The 19054-nt window shown below is 34.4% G+C and overlaps 1 protein-coding gene, 1 long non-coding RNA gene and 1 other non-coding gene across 5 annotated transcripts; 2 read left to right on the top strand and 1 right to left on the bottom strand.

Annotated features, from left to right (window-relative positions):
* Positions 1-6348: 6348 nt before the first annotated feature.
* On the top strand, positions 6349-9306 carry LOC108485163 (probable lactoylglutathione lyase, chloroplastic). Of its 3 annotated transcripts, none has more exons than XR_008284331.1 (10): positions 6349-6559; positions 6924-7089; positions 7164-7288; positions 7379-7443; positions 7631-7843; positions 7940-7987; positions 8084-8191; positions 8277-8417; positions 8544-8737; positions 8970-9306. XR_008284331.1 is itself a non-coding variant. In XM_053029973.1 (10 exons), exons 1-9 carry the CDS (start codon positions 6403-6405, stop codon positions 8691-8693), a joined length of 1032 nt encoding a protein of 343 aa, XP_052885933.1. In that variant the 5' UTR covers positions 6349-6402; the 3' UTR covers positions 8694-8737; positions 8970-9306. The 3 variants fall into 3 exon arrangements, 2 of the variants coding, with proteins under 2 accessions (XP_052885933.1, XP_052885932.1); XM_053029973.1 differs by having other exon boundaries at positions 8685-8737; XM_053029972.1 differs by having other exon boundaries at positions 8544-9306.
* A 475-nt stretch (positions 9307-9781) lies between these two features.
* On the bottom strand, positions 9782-9863 carry TRNAS-CGA (transfer RNA serine (anticodon CGA)). The gene has a single exon. It is a non-coding gene; the product is annotated as a tRNA-Ser (tRNA).
* Positions 9864-11696: 1833 nt separating this feature from the next.
* Positions 11697-12833, top strand: LOC128293948 (uncharacterized). Its single transcript, XR_008284107.1, has 2 exons — positions 11697-11775; positions 12595-12833. It is a non-coding gene; the product is annotated as an uncharacterized LOC128293948 (long non-coding RNA).
* Positions 12834-19054: the final 6221 nt, after the last annotated feature.

Here is a 19054-nt window from a genome sequence, read left to right as displayed (position 1 = left end):
CTTCTAGTCTAGCATTCAAATGGCACCATACGAAGCTCTGTATGGATGCAAGTGTCATACATCCCTATGTTGGACTGAGTTAGGTGAGCGAGGGTTCTGGGTCCTGAGTTGGTTTCTGAGACTGAGGATAAAGTTAGACTGATTTGAGATCGTCTAAAAGTGGCCTTTGATAGGTAGAAATCATATGCTAATATGAAGAGACATGAGATTCAGTATACTGTGGGGGACTTCATGTTTCTCAAGGTCTTGCCATGAAAGAAGGTTCTGAGGTTCGATCGCAATGGCAAATTGAGCCCTAGGTTTATCAGGCATTATCGAATTCTGAAGCGAGTGGGACCAATCATTTATCAATTGGAGTTACCTCCAGAGCTAGACCATATTCATGACGTATTCCACGTCTCGATGTTGAGGTGTTACCGCTCTGATCCTGCTCATATTGTCTCTGTTGAGGAAATTGAGGTTAGGCCAGATTTGACCTTCGAAGAGGAACCAGTTCAGATTCTGGATCACGATGTAAAGGTGTTGTGCTGAATCATAGCACTGAGGAGGCCACGTGTGAGCCTGAGGATACGATGCATTAGCATTATCCTCATCTGTTCTAATTAGTAAATTTAGAGACCGAATTTTTTTTAGGGGATAGAGTTGTAACGCCTCAAAATTCTTATTTTTGTTTCTGTTAAAAGGTGACACAATGTATATATACTTCAGTGGTTAAGTGTTCTAGGTATGTGTAAGAGGTCCCAAGTTCAAGTCCTACCTTTGGCAATTTTTGTTATTTTTGGAATTAAGTCCTACATCTGTTCAATGGGCTTATATTTAATTGCCTGTAGTTTCATATCAGAATAAGCTTGCTGGTTTAAGTGGTAAGGGTGTGTTGTGTTGTGCTGGAGGTCTTGTGTTCGAATCCTTACGCGAGCGTGGAAGTTTATTTTTGCTCATTTGACCGAGAGAGTTTCGGTCAAACAAGAAAGAATTTGACGTTTCATCTCCCTCTCCTTTCATTTTCTTTTTTTCCTCTTCCTCCATCGATTTTAATCTTTCGTATCATAGTCCTTTCGTTTCGTTATTTTGGTGTTTCTCACTATTCTGGTAAGTGGAATTTTAGTTTCTGGAACTTGGTTTTTTCAACATGTTGGTTAAAGCTTAATTGTTGTATTGGCGGTTTGGTATATAAGTTAAGGAACTTTTCTTCATGTTTCTGAAGTAGGAAAACGTGGTGAGCAGTAAGGTTGCACTCAGATTGCCTAAACCGCGCTAGGGATTGATTGTTTCATCAGTAAGTCACTTGTGTTATTTTTGGGCTTAAGTGTTGGCTTGTAAATCGTTTGTTAAGTGGCCTTTGGATTGCTATTATTAGGTTTTGGAGAGCTTGGGGTTGCTGTTGCATTGCTTTCAAAACAGGTGTGTACCCGAAACACAGAAATTCGAGATTCGACAAAAGCTAAAAAACCCCACTGTCGATGCTACACGGACGTGTGGTCGCCTATGTTGTAGGCCGTGTGTGACAGCACGGCCGTGTGGTTGACGAAGACATGGCCTTGTGCAGCACACGGTCGTGTAGTGACCAAGGTATTGCCGTGTGGGCTACACGGGCTTGTGGGTCCACACGGGTAGTCCACACGGGCATGTGGAAATTTAGGCCAGACCGTGTGATCCACACGGGCCAAAGCCAATCTGGGCATGTGGGCCCACACGGGCAAGCCACATGGGCGCGTGGGCCCATTTAGTTAAAATATTTCCCAGGGTTGCACAGGTCGCCCAAGTCAACTGTGAACCTACTATAGGGTCGGTAAGCGATACTTAGACCCTAAATCGTGTAACCTAAATATATAATATATGTATTTAGCATGTTAAATTTATGCATATTTACTGATCCGTATGTATGACTGATAACTAAATTTTAGCATTAAAGCATGTATTTCTATATGTCTGCATTAAGCATGTTTAGTTGTATCTGCATTGGGGTAGGATGATTGATTATTGGATGAAGTATACTGAAATAATTTTATGCCTATTATCTGGCAGATCAGCTACAATATTACTGATATGTACCGCATTTGGTACAACTTGGTATGTAGGGCTGGGTGGGTGTTTTAAACCCCAACATGGTGTGTAAGGATGGTCGGAGATGGTGCATAGAGGTTGGTGGGTAGGATACTGATTTCTGTTACTTTATGCATATTGTATTTGAGATGGGCTAAAGCCCTAATTTGTACTTGAAACTATATTTGAATGGGCTAAGGCTTAAATTGTATCTGAATCTATAATGAGCTTAGGCCCCAGACTACATTTGATTGATAACTATTGTCTGACTGTATGCATGTCTTCTGTGGGAAATACACACTGAGTTTACGTAAACTAACCCCTTTTTGTTTTATCTGTACATGTAATCTCCAGACTTAGACAGATCGAAGCAGTAGAGGACTCAACGGTGACCACATGTCTATTAAACTGCTTCAATTTCATTTATGGTTTTTATCTCCTATTTTTTATGTAATTTGGGACTTTTGGACTGTCTGCATTTATTTGGATTTTAACTGTTTTCATGGACTTTTAAACTGAAAAACTCAACGAAAACTCAATTTAATTAAAAACAACGTTTTACCTAAACGCGAACGGTCTTCTTTAAATAGCACGGTTTTAAAAGCTTCTGCGACAGGATATGTTTTTAAACGAATCAAATTAACGAGAAAACAATTTTGAAATTTATGAGAGATAAACAGAAACTAATAAACGGAAATGGTTTTAACTTGATAAATTCAATTTCAAATCTCATTCCATGTGACATTGCCAGATTCAGCCATAACGTCTAGGTCGGGTTTGGGTGTTACATTCCTTACACTGTATCGATGCAAACCGTACGTACAATCGTTCTTCACCTTTACGGATGATTTGGAGCGTTTGGGTCAACACCTAATTCAATAATATACTGGAAAATCAGTAGTTGATTAATGATTAAATTCCTTCATTTAATCAATTCATAACCTTTACTCAACAACTATGTCAAAATAACAAACTAGTTACCCTTAATTGCACTTACGCTTCACGATTTGTGGGATCCGAATGGCCAATCGATCAAGAACTTTTTTCCTAATTGGAATGGGTTTAAAAGTTGATTAGGAGGGTTCAAGAATTCAAATTAATTCTGGAAAAATATAGGCAAGAACCAAGAAACAGAACAACCCTCTTTCTTGCACATAGGCGTACGCACCACCTCCCATGGTGGCCAAAATTGGGGCTGAATTTTAAAACGGTTTGAGATCTCATTAAATTTTGGAAAAATGCCTTTGAAATCATTTAAAATCCCCCAAATTCCAGATCTGAAAATTTAGGTTTTTAATGGACAAAATTGATTAAGAAATTAAAGAGAGAAGATACCTTACCCAAGCCAGTCGAGAGAAACGGCAATGGCACTTTCTTGGCAATGTTCGGGATCAATCTTAGAGTTCAAGATTTTAGATTTGGGACTGATTTTAATGAAGAAAAATGACAACAATATGTTGGAGAATATGTTAACAAATCTTGTGGTAAAAAGAAAAAGAAAAAGATGGTAAAACTAGGTGTATGCGACAACAACAATGGAGGAAAGGAAAAAAAAATTAAAATTAAAGAGAAGGAGAGAAACGGCTAGGGTAATGAGGAGGAGGATTAAAGGCTAATTATTAGTGAAAAATTAATATTTATACCTAGGTTAACTAGAATTGGATGGCCCACACATTAAAACAAAAGGTTTCTGTCAAAAAAATTAAATTATTTGCATGAGAAAAGAATTGAAGTTAAGACCTCAAGAATAAATTCACTAATATTTAACCATCAAACCAATAACTCATTCTTGATATAATTTAAAATATTTATTTTAAAAAACAAGGCATGCCACATTCTAGGGTTTAAGGTAAAATTTGCAAAATAATAAAAATAATGCAATAGAAAGGATTTGAACTTGAGTTTCAAGAAACGTTACACTAACACTTAACCAACAAACCAATACCTCATTTATTTCCTTAAAATGCATAAATAATTTTAAAAATTAAGGCATGATCACTCTCTCTCGGTTCACAAACCCGATCCTACTATCCCTCGATTTTTGGGATGTTACATGATTATTGTTGAAACTCCTGAAGATATCAAAATATATTTCTCCCAAAATTTTCTCTCACTCATGACTTTTAAAAGAATGGTGATATAAATACTTAGTAGATACATTCAAATAGTCTTTTAAAAAATTAGTATTCAAGATTGAATACGTAAAATATAAAAAAAGTATGGATGTTTTCATGAGGGGAGTACATACGCATTGTACTCTTTTTCCCCTAACTGAAGTTTTGTCCCATTGGGTTTTCCTGGTAAGGTTTTAAATGAGGTAGCATATTATGCGTATTATAGATATGTGTACTCTTTTTTCTTCATTAGGAATTTTTTTTCGTTCTTTAGAGAAGCATTCTAAATATTACCATTAATAAAAAAATACTCTCTCTTTACTCTCCATTCTATTTGTTCTGTCTTTTATTTTATAACAAATATAAAATAATATATTTTATCATTCATTTCTTTTTAAAATAATAATATTAGATTTTTAAGGTTCAAGCCGGTATTCTTTTTAAATGGAACAATTTGCCCATAACTTTTCTGTTCAAGCCCATGAACTCATCGCTCAAATATCCGAAGAATGTACAAGCTTAAATGAACAACAGCCCTTTAGTGACCATCCCAAAGCCCATTGTTTAAAAACCCTCACGTAGAGACAAATAAGAATTTCTACTTAGACAGCAAATTAGAAAACTAGAGGGGTTAATATAACTTTTACATCTATATATTTTTTTATCTATTTCGGTAATTGAACTAGGGGTGAGCAAAACTCGTTTCTACTCGAAAAAATAAAATAAAATTTAAATTTCAAGTTAAACTATTCGAGTTATTCGAGTCAACTCGAATTTTTTTCGAATTTTGAGTTCAGATGGAGTTGAGTTTTCGAATTCAAATAACTCAAATAATTCGAATATCAAACTATAATATTTTATATTTTTACCCCAAACTCCCAAACCTTTTTATTTTTCCCTCAAAAATTTTACTCCTTCCCACTTTCTCCCCAAAACTTTTACTCCCCTCCCATCCCAACCTCCAATCTACCCAAAATCTATTTTTCACCAAAATTTTACTCTCCCGTTTACTTTTTCTCAAAATTTGACTTCTAAAAACCCTTAAAACTTTTTCTTTTCCCTCAATATTTTTATTTCCTCTCACTTTCGCCCTATAACTTTTACTCCTTTCTCATCCCACCTCTCATCTACCCCAAACTCATCCCCCCATTGTTTTTAATATTTTCCCTCCAAAATTTTACTCTCCTCTATTTACTTTCCCTCAAACTTTTATTCTCCAAAAGTTTTTATTTTCCCTCTAAACTTTTACTTCTCACTCTTTACTCTCAAATAAAAAATTAAAATTATCCAAAAAAAAACACTAAATATAAATAGTAATAATTTTATTTATATCTACTATTTATATTATTAAATTAAATTTCACATTTTATATTATTTATATTATTGAATTGTTTAGTCATATTGAATATTTATATTAATATTGAATTATTAATTATGTCATAAAATATTTGTGTTAAAATGTTATATTGGTATAATTTCACATTTTATCTTTAAAATAACTTTTATTAAAAATCACATTTTACATTTAATATACTTTTTAATTCCAAAATACATAGTGACAAAAATTTGAAGACAATTGAAACAACTAAGTAAGCAAAAAAGCTAACTCAGATATAAAATATTAATAAATAAATTATGAGGTGATGTAAGTTAATAAAAAATTTGATTAAGATGGACAAATATTATTACGATGGGTGACAGTAGTTATAAAAACCCAAAATTATTTTTAAAAATTTAACTCGAACAAATATATTTAATTCAATTCAATTCGAATTCCATCTCACTAGACTTGATTTAAGAAAATTTCAAATCAAATTAGGATGATAAAATATGATTCGTCAACTCGATTAACTCGAAATTTTTTCATTCGATTTGATCGAACGCTCACCCCTAAATTGAACTTGGCTACTAAATCTATTTTGATCCCTAAACTCGTCAAATATAAAAATTTAATTCACATCATCACCTACAAATTAAAATTATTTTAAAAAAAATGTGAGTGGCACATTATAAACTCTTGATAGAATCCAAAGTTGAGGAACTAAAATGGATTTAATTGTCAAGTTTAAGGACCAAAATGAACAAATAATACATAGATACCAAAGTGAATCTAATTTCCAAGTGCAGGGACTTAAAATTATATTAATCCATAACAAAACAAATCATGTGTGTGCTCCCGGGACTCGGGGGTGGTCGGAACATAAAACTAAAACTGGATAAGAAAAAGCAAAGAAATACAAAAGTAATGGCCACATTGCCTATTGCATCAGTTTCCAGTTCCACCATGGTTTTCTCAATGAAAACGCCTCCTTTCCCATCAAACTCTCTTAAACATCCTTACATTCGTAACTCTTACAATCACCTTCCTTCTCGAAGACTCGCTCTCTTTCAACTTGGCTCTGGTACAACTAAAATCCCTTTATTCTCTCTTTCATACTTTTCTTTATGTTTTTATGATAGCATTTTTCTGGGGAAAAAAACTAAAGCTGAAGTAGTGAAGTTATTGACATTGTTACAATGTGAACATTTAAGTTGCTTTCAACATGTTTTCTTGATGAACATTTTTTATTTTAACGATATTTCCAACACTAATGTCTTCTTGTAGATGCAAGCTCTTTTTCTTTTGTTATAGATGACAAAACCCAATTGGGTTCATTTTTTTTCTTTAGAGTAGGGATTAATTCCCTCACTTTAAACCCCTTGTAAAGCTAATGGCATCACAAATGGATTATTTCACTAATGCTAATAATGGTGTTTTGGTGCTAGTTTCGGCGATCCCTCAGTCGGAATTCTTGGGTTCGATCGTGAGTGGTAAATCTGAGAACACCGCTACTGCTATTAAGGAACAAGATGCATTAAACTGGGTTAAAAACGACAGTAGAAGAATGCTTCATGTTGTTTACCGTGTTGGCGATTTGGAGAAGACGATCAAGTATGCTTTATCATAGATTGGAATGTTGAATGACGTACATGCATACTCTTTTGGTGATTCAAGATCATTTGCAGGTTTTACACCGAATGCTTAGGAATGAAGCTCTCAAGGAAGCGTGACATACCCGAGGAGCAATATTCGAATGCTTTTCTTGGATATGGACCTGAAGATTCTCATTTTGCTGTTGAACTTACTTATAGTGTGTGATTTCACCATGTCTAAATGCTTATGCATCTGTGATTACTTATAGCTGCTAATATACATTTGTTTTTGTATTATAATTCTACAGATTATGGAGTTGACAAATATAATATTGGAAATGGATTTGGTCATTTTGGTGTTGCAGTAAACGATGTAAGTTCTTTGTTCAACTACAGATGTTCTCTGTTATTTGATTGAACTTGAAGCTGTTGTAACTCAACAAAGGGCTCGTATGGGAAAAGGCATGCTAAATTTCGGTATTTTTGTCGGTCTCGAGTCGTCCATTTAATTTCATTTCAAAATTATGAACTTGAGAACTTTGTGTTCTAATCATTTGTAGGTTTCGAAAACAGTGGATCTAGCAAAGGCAAAGGGGGGAAAGGTTACAAGGGACCCTGGACCTGTTAAAGGAGGGACTAGAATAATTGCTTTTATCGAAGATCCGGATGGTTATACATTTGAGCTTTTAGAGAGGAAGCCGACACCTGAGCCACTTTGTCAAGTAGTGCTTCGAGTTGGTGATCTTGATCGATCTATTAATTTCTACAAGAAGGTGAGTGACTTTTTACAGAGTTAAACAACCTTTGGTCTATTGAAGTTTAGCTCTGTAGAATGCTTATATGCCAATCTTTTGTTCCTGGATGTATAGGCTTTTGGCATGGAGCTTCTTCGTGCAAAAGATAATCCCGAGTATAAGGTAAAGACACACCCTTTAACCATCATCAAAATCTTAAATATTTGATCATATCGAGTCATTTGGTATTTCCTACGAATAATTATGCCTACTTATCAGTATACAACAGCCATGATGGGCTATGGTCCTGAAGACAAAGATGCAGTGCTGGAACTGACGTACAACTATGGTGTCACAGAATATGATAAAGGCAATGGTTATGCACAGGTACACTCTATCTATCGGTTTTTAGTTGCTGAAATTTCTTCTGACTCCTCAGCAGGCTTATTCTATTTGTCTTGTATCTTACCAGATAGCAATAGGCACAGATGATGTTTATAAGACCGCAGAAGCAATTAAGCTATGTGGAGGAACGATTATCCTTGAACCTGGACCCTTGCCAGGCATCAACACTAAGATTACTGCTTGCCTGGACCCTGATGGCTGGAAATCGGTAAGGCTAGTAATGCTAGTTTAGATTGGGATGCAAGTGTTTGAAGGTTATATATATATATATATATATATATATATATATATATATCCAAATGACTTGAATGCCTTTTCTCTTCATGTCCTGCAGGTCTTTGTTGATAACATTGATTTCCTTAAGGAGCTTGAGTGATCAAATATAATCATAGCTGCGATTGAATCCAGGGAGAGATTCATAGCAATTTTGCTCTTTACATCCCATCTTATAGTCTTTTTTTTTTTTTTTTTTTAGGATTGTTGAAGTTGCTATTCATTGCCAATTAAGCTGGGTACACGGGGAATCAGGTATATGCATTTGAGCATGATTGCTTCAAAGAAATGAAAATCCAAGTTTCAATGAATCCAATTAGTTTCTCCTAGAAATATGCCATATTGTTACGAAAATTCAAATATTCTAGATCCCGTTCCTCATCTGTTTGTCACCTTTAGTCTTGCACTCGAATCCAATGATTCTTTCGCCTGTTTTAATCCCAAAGTAAGCTGATTGCTCAGCATTGTCTCCTCTCTTCCTTTTAAGCCATGCTGGGATGTCACTATGAACTCCTGAGATCAGACCTGGAACTGCAGAGTACAAGGCTTAGCTTACACTTCTTTTAAGTGTATGTACCAGCTTATATGTACGCTTTTCAATTTAATCACCACCTGTTTTACATTACAAAATGTAGTAATGGACAAATTTCTAGATAACCAAATTAGAAGTTGCCTATAGTTATACCTGCTGGTGTTTATGTAGAAACAAACTTGCTTCCAATGTAGAGCTCCTGTCATCAACATAAATATGGTGATGAGATGTAATATTTTGTTAACAAATACTGAAATGTATGCTTGAGTAGTTCTCTCCCGGTTGCAACAAAGTTCAATGCTTAAGGGACCTTCGGATCTTAACTCTCCGTTGGTGAAATTGAAAGGCCGCCTCCACTATGCAACTGCTGAAGTGGCTGTAAAAACAAGCAAACATGAAAACTGCATTCTAATCTGTCTTCAGCTTGGATTAAACAAGAGAACTTGCATCAAGCATTCGCGAGAGTTCCATACTGGAAAGACTCCATGATCGTGCAAAGAAACTCCATGGACTCCATAGGAGTTTCAGGAGGGGGACAAAACACACTGGTTGTAACCACCTTGCAGGGACGTTCTCATCTATATTTTCCTGCTTTTCACACTACATGAGCTCACTGAAACATCTAAAAGAAAACCATTGGAGAAGCCAAGGTAGGGCTCTAAAACTCTGTACTTTCTTTGAATTTGTCAACGACTTCTCCACTTTCACTAAAGCTCAGACATCGGTTCCTCATCTGAGGAATTTGTTCAGAAAAATAAAAGAAAAAGCGTCGACAGCAGGATTCGAACCTGCGCAGGCAATGCCCAACAGATTTCGAGTCTGTCTCCTTAACCACTCGGACATATCGACTTCTTGCTGCGGTTTTCGTTTTCTATTTACTTGATTGTTTAAAAATATAAAAAATTAAAAAAATATCAACACAAGGGTTCGAGAACCTGCGCAAGCATATACCCCCGTACGTTTCGTGCCTCTCTCCTTAGCCACTCAAACATACCGACCTAGACATACTTGACAGCCAGATTTCATAAATAGCAGTATTTTTTTTTATTTTTTTATTTTTATCTATTTGGCTTACTTTGCAAAATTAAGCACGCGAATAATTGGAATCATTTTATTAAAAATATAATGATACCAAATCAGAGTGATAAATTACAGGCCTAAGCAATTAGCGAGACTAGTCTGTTATATAAGAATAGGTCATTTAATATAACTAACACATTATTGGCATAAAAATTGAATATCTAAAACTGTTAATAAACAAATTAGACAAATGTGCAACCTTCCAAAAGCATCATTATTCATAGCCTTAGCTATTTCATATAACACTACATCCACCCTTTCACCACAGCTTTATTCTATTCTTGCATTTTACCTCTTGACTTAAATATTAAAAACTGTATCGAAATACAAACTCTTTAACACCCACCATAACCCTTTTTTGCTTACAAATATTATAGCCGGTGAGGTCCAACTAAAAAATCCATCATTAGTCTTCATTACAGTATTATTAAAAATATAATGATAATTTTAATTTTAATATGTATTTATTTTGTCATTTTAGTCTTAAATTTTTATTACTTTTGTATTTTTAACCTTAAAATTTTAGTCAATTTGTTTTTTATTTTTGAAAGGAAATAGTTGATTGAACTATTAAAAATTTAATGGCATAAATGTTGTAGCTAGAGGTACTCATGGTCGAGTCAAGTCTAAATATAATATTAACATTTTTTATACTTGTTCAAGTTAGGCTGTGTAATATCCTGATTTTGGGCCTAGTCGGAATAGTAGTTTCGTGACCACAAAATCTGAGATAGAAATAATTATTTTATGATTATTTTGAGGTCTATGATATGATTGCATGATTGTGTGAAAATTTCATGAAGAAATTTTATGCATAAAGTGCTTAAATTGAAATTAGGGACTAAATCGAATAATTTGCAAAACTTGCATTCTAGAAGTTTCTAGTATGAAATTGTTTTGAAATATTAATTAGGAGGTCTTAAATAGCAATTTTACCAATTTCTAAGTCTATGGACAAAATTGGACATGGATGGAATTTTGGAAAGTTTAGTAGTAAGGGCATTTTGGTCATTTAGGGTAAAATGAATTAAAATACAAAATTAAAAGCCAATTTTGCTCATCTTCAACCCCATGGCCGAATATAGCAAGGAGAAACCATGGCTAGGGTTTTCAAGCTTCCAAGCTCGATTGTAAGTCCGTTCTAGCCTCGTTTTTAATGATTTTTACGTTTTGGAGTCCGGTAGTTCGATTTAGCTTATGCTAGCAATAATTTAACCTAGGGTTTATATTTGGAAAAATACCCATAGGTGAAATTTGTGTATTTTGGTGTTTTATGATAGAATATGAGGTTTTAAATTATGTTAGACAACTTGTGCTACTCGATTTTAAGTGAAAACGAGCAAAAGGGCTTAATCGGTAAAAATACCTAATAGTCATAAGTAAATGTTAGAGTGAGAATTTAATGTTTCCATAGAAGGGAAAAATGATCAGCATGTCATAAAACATAAGAAAATAGCCTGGAGTTTAATTTACGAGCTTTGGGGCAAAAGTGTAAATATGCAAAAGTTTAGGGGCAAAATTGTAATTTTTCCAAAATATGATTTTGGGTCAATTTGAATAATGTGAGTCCTAATTAGACTATATTTTAAATGATAGAGCAAGGAAAACTAAAATTCGGGCTAAAATGGGGAAATACCAAGTTGTGGACGAAATGGCAAAAGTAGCCATTTTCGCATACGAGGTAAGTTCATGTGTAAATAATGTAGCATAATTGTTATTTTTAAGTTATTGATGTTAATTATATGATATGCTGATTTTTTTATCGTGAAATATTATGCTTTGTGGTTAATGTTGAGTAATATGCAAATTATGTTTACTACTTGATAAATATGAATTGCTACCGAGTATCGGTTCCGATATTCCATGGAAGACGAAAAATGTGAGATCGAGGGAAAAAGCCCGTTTGAACCTTAGGAATAGATTAGGATACAAGTGACATGTCACTAGGATGGTTGAGCATCCGAACTCGTTGAGTTGAGTCCGAGTTCACTTATGGATGCAAATGTCCGAACTCGTTGAGTTGAGTCCGAGTTCGAGAGATGTAACTAGGCATCCGAGCTCGTTGAGTTGAGTCCGAGTTCACTTATGGATGCGAACGCCCGAGCTCGTTGAGTTGAGTCCGAGTTCACTTATGGGCGGGTTACATGGTAGCTTGGCTACATAAGTGGCACTTATGTGCAAACTTTCCATGTATCCGAATTATATTCCGATGTGTTCAACGGGTAAAGTTCTACTAAAATGGAGGAATACTCAAGATGAAAGGGACGTATTGGTAAGTGTTGTGAAATGGGTACTTTGAACAGGTATGTACTTAACCCTCAGGTTGAAAAATCGATATAACAACAATATGGTAAGATGATAAATGGAAATGTGATATGAATGTCTTGGTGATGATTGTGCAAATGATGTTTTATGTTTGCTTATATGGTTATGTTACTTGCTATTTGCATGTGAACTTATTAAGCATTTATGTTTACTCCCTCCTTTTCATTCCTTGTAGTTTTGACAAGCCAGCTCGGAAATCGGGAACGGTCGGAGGCTCGCTCACACTATCCGTATACCATCTTGGCATAATGGCTTGTATATTTTGAGTATGGCATGTATAGCATTATAATCATTTTGTATATATGGTCTTATGATATGGTTATTGAGTGGTATGGAAATGCTTGGTAATGATTAGCCATTGGAATGGCTAATCATGATCATATTTGGTGTTATGTATGTCAAATTGCTAGCTAATCCATGGAAACCATGAAATAGGTAAAATTTACCATAAAATAGATTCAGACAGCAATAGTGACGTGAATTTGAAAAATCACTAAAAATAGTAGAAATGGAATTAAATAATGAATAAGTTATGGAATCGAAGCTTGATGAGTCTATTTTCATATGGAAGAAGCAAAACAGGTATATGAGCTATATTTTATGAGATGTTTAAGTTTTTGTGAAACAGGGCTAGAGCGATTTCTGGATCCCCTGTTATGACTTTGGAAATTCACCATAAATTTTAAAAATATAATTAGAAGTCATAATTTATATGTACAGATTCCTTATTGAGTCTAGCTTTATTAGAGACAAACGTCATAGTCATTGAAGCTCTGTACAGGGAGATATCTGATTCGTAATACACAGAGGTCAGAGTAGTTGAACCCTGAAATAGGGGAGACTTTAACTAATAAACTGTACTAATTGGCCCAACCAAAAATTATAGAAAAAAATTAGTAGATAGGTATATGAGTCTAGATTTAGGGAAAATTTACGGATCTTGATTTCAAGTTTCGTAACTCGAGATATGAGTTTTCTTGTGACTGTGATGCAAGTAGCTTAAAAGCTGTGAATGTAGAAATAAATAATCCAAAGTTCTAAATATGTTAAATTAAGCTTAGTAACACCTCATACTCGACTCCGGCGACGGTCTCGGGCGTGGGGGCGTTACATTTATTGGTATCAGAGCAGGTTTAGTCGGTTCTCGGACTAACCTAGCATGTGTAAAAGTTTAGCTATACATGCCACTAATCTGTGATAGTGTGATGTCTTCCGACGCGTATGAGTACCGTCTTATTTAGACAGGTACTCTCCAACCGAAATGCTGCCGACCATGTTCAATGTTATGTGAAGGTATTTGAGTAAAATTATGATTATGATAAGTCTCGGTTCAGAAAAGTATGAATAAAGGTTTATGATACATATGTGATAAATATTCATATTTGCTTAATGCTCATATGATGTAGTGTATGTGGCTTACTTGATAAGATGAATGGAATAAATAGAAAGTAGTAGAGGTATGAATAAAGGTCATAATATTATGATACAAATGAAAATGTCCTTGTCTTGATTTGGACGTCGAATGTTGATGAATGCTAATGATATATAATTTTTATGAGATAAAGGATTATAATGAAATGAACTTATCTATGTTAAATTGTTGGACTGAATTATATGATTGTAACGATATGTACATGATGATGCACGAAATGAAAGTTGTAATTGTGGTGCAAATATCTATGTTTGTTTGGCCTTATATGATGTCATGAGCATGACTTAATTTAATTAAATGAATGGATAAGTAAAGCTATCTAGAAAACATAGAATGTATGCATAAGTATATTGTCTAAATGGGACAATAGGAAAATTGGTGTAAGCCAACATGAATGAATGACATGATTTTGATGATGTTACTATGATGATGGAAGTTGTGTCATATGTGTATGTATAAGAAAGTCGAGTCGAGGTCCTACAACCCTCCCCTTACAAGTGGTACTTATAATGGAATTTCATGAGATTTGTATTGAATAAGTTTCGGTTGAGAACCCAAAGAGTTCAATGATAGAATAATTATAAGTATGATCGAGAGATTGAAAATGAGTGATAAGTAAAGTCGAGCCGATAAAAGTATCGGATTGATATAAAGATTATTGGAATTATGCACTGTCCAGTTAGAGAAGGAATTCTCTTTGGTAAATCGAATTACTCAGTGCAAGGTCGAGAAAAGTGTAAATCGAAATTTATTGAAATCGACCTTCTTTAGTGAATGGTTTAATATGAAATTTGTGATGGCAGAACTAGTTGGGGAAATGATAATTGAAATGTGAACTATCTGAGTGTGACAGTTATGACTGGACAGATTTAGCAGTCTCTTTTGAGATGTTCTGTAACGCCCCACACCGAGACCGTCACCGAGTCGAGTATGAGGTGTTACTAAGCTTAGTTTAACATTTTAGAACTTTGAATTATTTGTTTCTACATTCACAGCTTTTAAGCTACTTGCGTCACAGTCACAAGAAAAATCATATCTCGAGTTAAGAAACTCGAAATTAAGATCCGTAAATTTTCTCTGAATCTAGACTCATAAAACTATCTACTAATTTTTTTCTAGAATTTTTGGTTGGGCCAATTAGTACAGTTTATTAGTTAAAGTTACCCCTGTTTCAAGACTCGACTGGTATGACCTCTGTTTACTACGAACCACATTTCTCTCTGTAAAAAATTCATATGACTATGAGGTTTGTTTATACTAAAACTAGACTCAATAAGGATTCTGAGGATATAAAATACACCACCTAATTATATCTTTACAATTTATGGTGAATTTCTAAAGTAGAAACAGGGGATTCAGAAACTGCTATGACTCTATTTCACTAAAATTAAAATATCTTCTAACATATACTTCCTTTACTTGTTTCATTTGTTTCATGTGAAACTAGACATAATAAGCTTAAATTTGATATGTATTTCACCACCAAATTCAATTTCTATGATTTTTAGTAAATTTTCTAACTCACGTTAGTGTTGCTGCGGTATTCTGTTTATGGTAAATTTCATCCTTTTATGAGTTTTTATGCACTAAGTATCTTAATAGTTTTCCTTAACATCAAACATAATCTAAACTAACCATTTTCATAATTTATCATTATCAAGCATTTCCTCAACCATTTCACAACCATACCATAAGATCATTTACACAAAATGGGTATATTGCTATACATGCCATACTTAAATTTACAAGCCATTTACCAAAAATCTTCGGATAGTGTGGTGAGCCTTCGACCTATCCCGACTCTCGAGTGGCTTGTCCAAAACTACAATGAGTAAGAAGGAGGAGTAAGCATAAATGCTTAGTAAGTTCATATGCAAATAATAAGTAACATAACAAACAGTTATACCATCAACATTAGCATACATCACTAAAATACATATCACATTTTTAATCATTCTTCATCATCTTATTACCTTATCGTGGTTGTATCAATACTCAACCCGAGGGTTAAATACATACCTGTCCAAAATATCCATTTCATATCACTTACCAATACGTCTCTTTACATCTCGAAATTTTCCTCCATTTGAGTAGAACTTTACCGTTGAACACATCGAATATAATTCGGATACATGGATAACTTGCACATAAGTGCCATATATGCAATCAAGCAATCATGTAACCCGCCCATAAGCGAACTCGGACACAACTCAACGAGCTCGGGCGTTCGCATCCATAAGTGAACTCGGACTCAACTCAACAAGTTCGGATGCCTAGTTACATCTCACGAACTCGGACTCAACTCAACGAGTTCGGACATTCGCATCCATAAGTGAACTCGGACTCAACTCAACGAGTTCGGATGCTCAACCATCCTAGTGACATGTCACTTGTATCCTAATCTATTCCTAAGGTTCAAACGGGCTTTTTCTCGAACACTTATCCTTGCCGTCTTCCGTAGAATGCCAAATCAATACTCGGTAACAATTATATTTAACAAGTAGTTCACATAATTTACATATTATTTGAAATTAACCACAAAGCATACATTTCATAATAAAATTCAGCATAACACATAATTAATATCAATAACTTAAAATAACAATTATGCTACATTATTTACACATGAACTTACCTTGGTACCAAAATACAAAGATTTTGCAATTTAGTCCACAATCTTTTCTTTTCCTCGATTGAGGTCGATTCCACGTCTTTCTTGATCTAAAATAACACATTTAGCTTATTTAATACTCACATTATCAAATTAATCCTTAACTCAAATTTTGGCAAAATTACAATTTTACCCTAAACTTTTGCATATTTACATTTTTGCCCCTAGGCTCTGGATTAAACTTTATTCCTTATTCTTATGTTTTACAACATGCTGATCACTTTTCTCTTCTATGGCAACATCAAATTCTCACTCTAACATGTACTTGTGACTATTAGGTATTTTTACCGATTAAGCCCTTTTACTCGTTTTTGCTTAAAATCGAGTAGTACAAGTTGTCTAACATAATTTAAAACTTCATATTCTATCATAAAACATCAAAATACACAAATTTCACCTATGGGTATTTTTCCAAATATAAACCCTAGGTTAAATTATTGCTAACATAAGCTTTATCGAGTTACGGGATCTCAAAACGTAAAATCATTAAAAGCGGGCTTGGAATCACTTACTATGGAGCTTGGAAGCTTGAAACAAACCCTAGCTATGGAGAACCCTTGAAATTTCGGCCTAATGAAGAAGATGGACAAAATTGGCTTTTAATTTTGTTTTAATTCATTTTAATAACTAAATGACCAAAATACCCTTACTACTAAACTTTCCAAAAATTCCTTCCATGTCCTAATTTTGTCCATGAACTTAAAATTGGTAAAATTGCTATTTAAGACCTCCTCATTAATATTCCAAAACAATTTCATACTAAAACTTCTAGAATGCAAGTTTTGCAACTTATTCGATTTAGTCCCTACTTTCAATTTAAGCACTTTAGGCATAGAATTTCATCACGAAATTTTCACACAATCATGCAATCATATCATAAACATCAAAATCATTGTAAAATAATTATTTCTATCTCGGATTTGTGGTCACGAAACCACTATTCGATTAAGCCTAATTTAGGATATTACATGTTCTATGTGTTTACCCGTTCTCAGAAATATTTCTATGGCTATTGATCTTCTGAAGAAATTCTTGTTATATGGGAATGTCTTCTAATTCTGGTGTTGGATGAAAGCATTGGTAGTCTGACTGGTCTATAATTTATATTGCTCTATTTCATCGGGTATTCTATTTCATTTCGTCTGATAAGAATTGATGAGAGAATACGTATGATATTATGATTCTCCCCCCCTTTTAAAGATTTTCGTCCTCGAAAATCTTACCGGTAAACAGGTGTGGGTATTGGTTTCTCATAGTTTCTTCAGTTTCCCATGTAGTCTCTTCTACCCCATGCTTTTGCCACAACACTTTCACAAGTGTAACACTTTTATTTCTTAGTTGTTTGACTTCTCGAGCTAAAATCTTAATCGGTTCTTCTTCATAAGTCATATCGTCGCAGTTCAATTTACGCGGTGAAATTATATGTGAAGGATCCGAACGATACCGACGTAACACGATCGTGAAACACATCATGAATCTTTTCTAATTCGGGTGGTAAAGCTAGCCGATATGCTACCGGTCCAACTTTTTCAATTATTTCATACGGTCCAATAAAACGCGGACTTAACTTGCCCTTTCGTCCAAATCTAAGGACTTTCTTCCATGGAGACACTTTCAAAAATACCTTATCACCAACTTGAAACTCAATGTCCTTTCGCTTTAGGTCTGCATAAGATTTCTGTCTATCTGAAGCAGCTTTCAAACAATCTCGAATTATCTTCACTTTTTCTTCAGTTTCTTTTATTAAATCAACTCCATAAATCTGATTTTCCTTGAGTTCAGTCCAATACAAAGGCGTTCGACACTTGCGACCATACAATGCTTCATAAGGTGCCATTTTCAAGCTCGTCTGATAGCTATTGTTGTAAGCAAATTCTACCAACGGCAAATATCTTTCCCAACTTCCTTGAAATTCCAATACACAACATCTGAGCATGTCTTCAAGAATCAAATTACTCTCTCGATTGTCCATCGGTTTGTGGATGAAAAGCGATCGAAATTTAACTTCATACCTAACGCGTCTTGCAACTTTTGCCAAAACCGCAAGGTAAACCTTGGATCTCTATCTGAAATAATCGATAATGGTATTCGTGTAATCTAACAATTTCTTTAATATACAGATTCAGCCAACTTGTTAAGAGAATAATTAAATGCGTCGGGATAAAATGAGCCGACTTAGTTAATCATCAACTATTACCCAGATGGCATCTTTCTTTCCGAGTCAATGGCAATCCTGAAACAAAATCCATAGTAATCCGATCCCATTTCCATTCAGGGAACCATAATAGGCTGGAGTAATCCGAAGGTACTTGGTCTTGACTTTCACCGTTGACAAATTAAGCATTTGGACACAAACTCGATATATCTCTTTTCATTCCATTCCACCAATACATTTTCTTCAAGTCATTATACATTTTCGTACTATCCAGATGAATTGAGAATAACCACTATGTGCTTCTGTAGGATCTTTTGAATCAATTCCTCATTCTTGATACACAAATCCGATCTTTAAACATTAAGCACCCATCGAAC

This window comes from Gossypium arboreum, chromosome 6 (assembly GCF_025698485.1).
Source record: "Gossypium arboreum isolate Shixiya-1 chromosome 6, ASM2569848v2, whole genome shotgun sequence".
Classification (NCBI taxonomy): Eukaryota; Viridiplantae; Streptophyta; class Magnoliopsida; order Malvales; family Malvaceae; genus Gossypium; species Gossypium arboreum.
The sequence above is the reverse complement of the archived record's forward strand: the minus strand, read 5'-3'. Positions and strand labels throughout refer to the sequence as shown.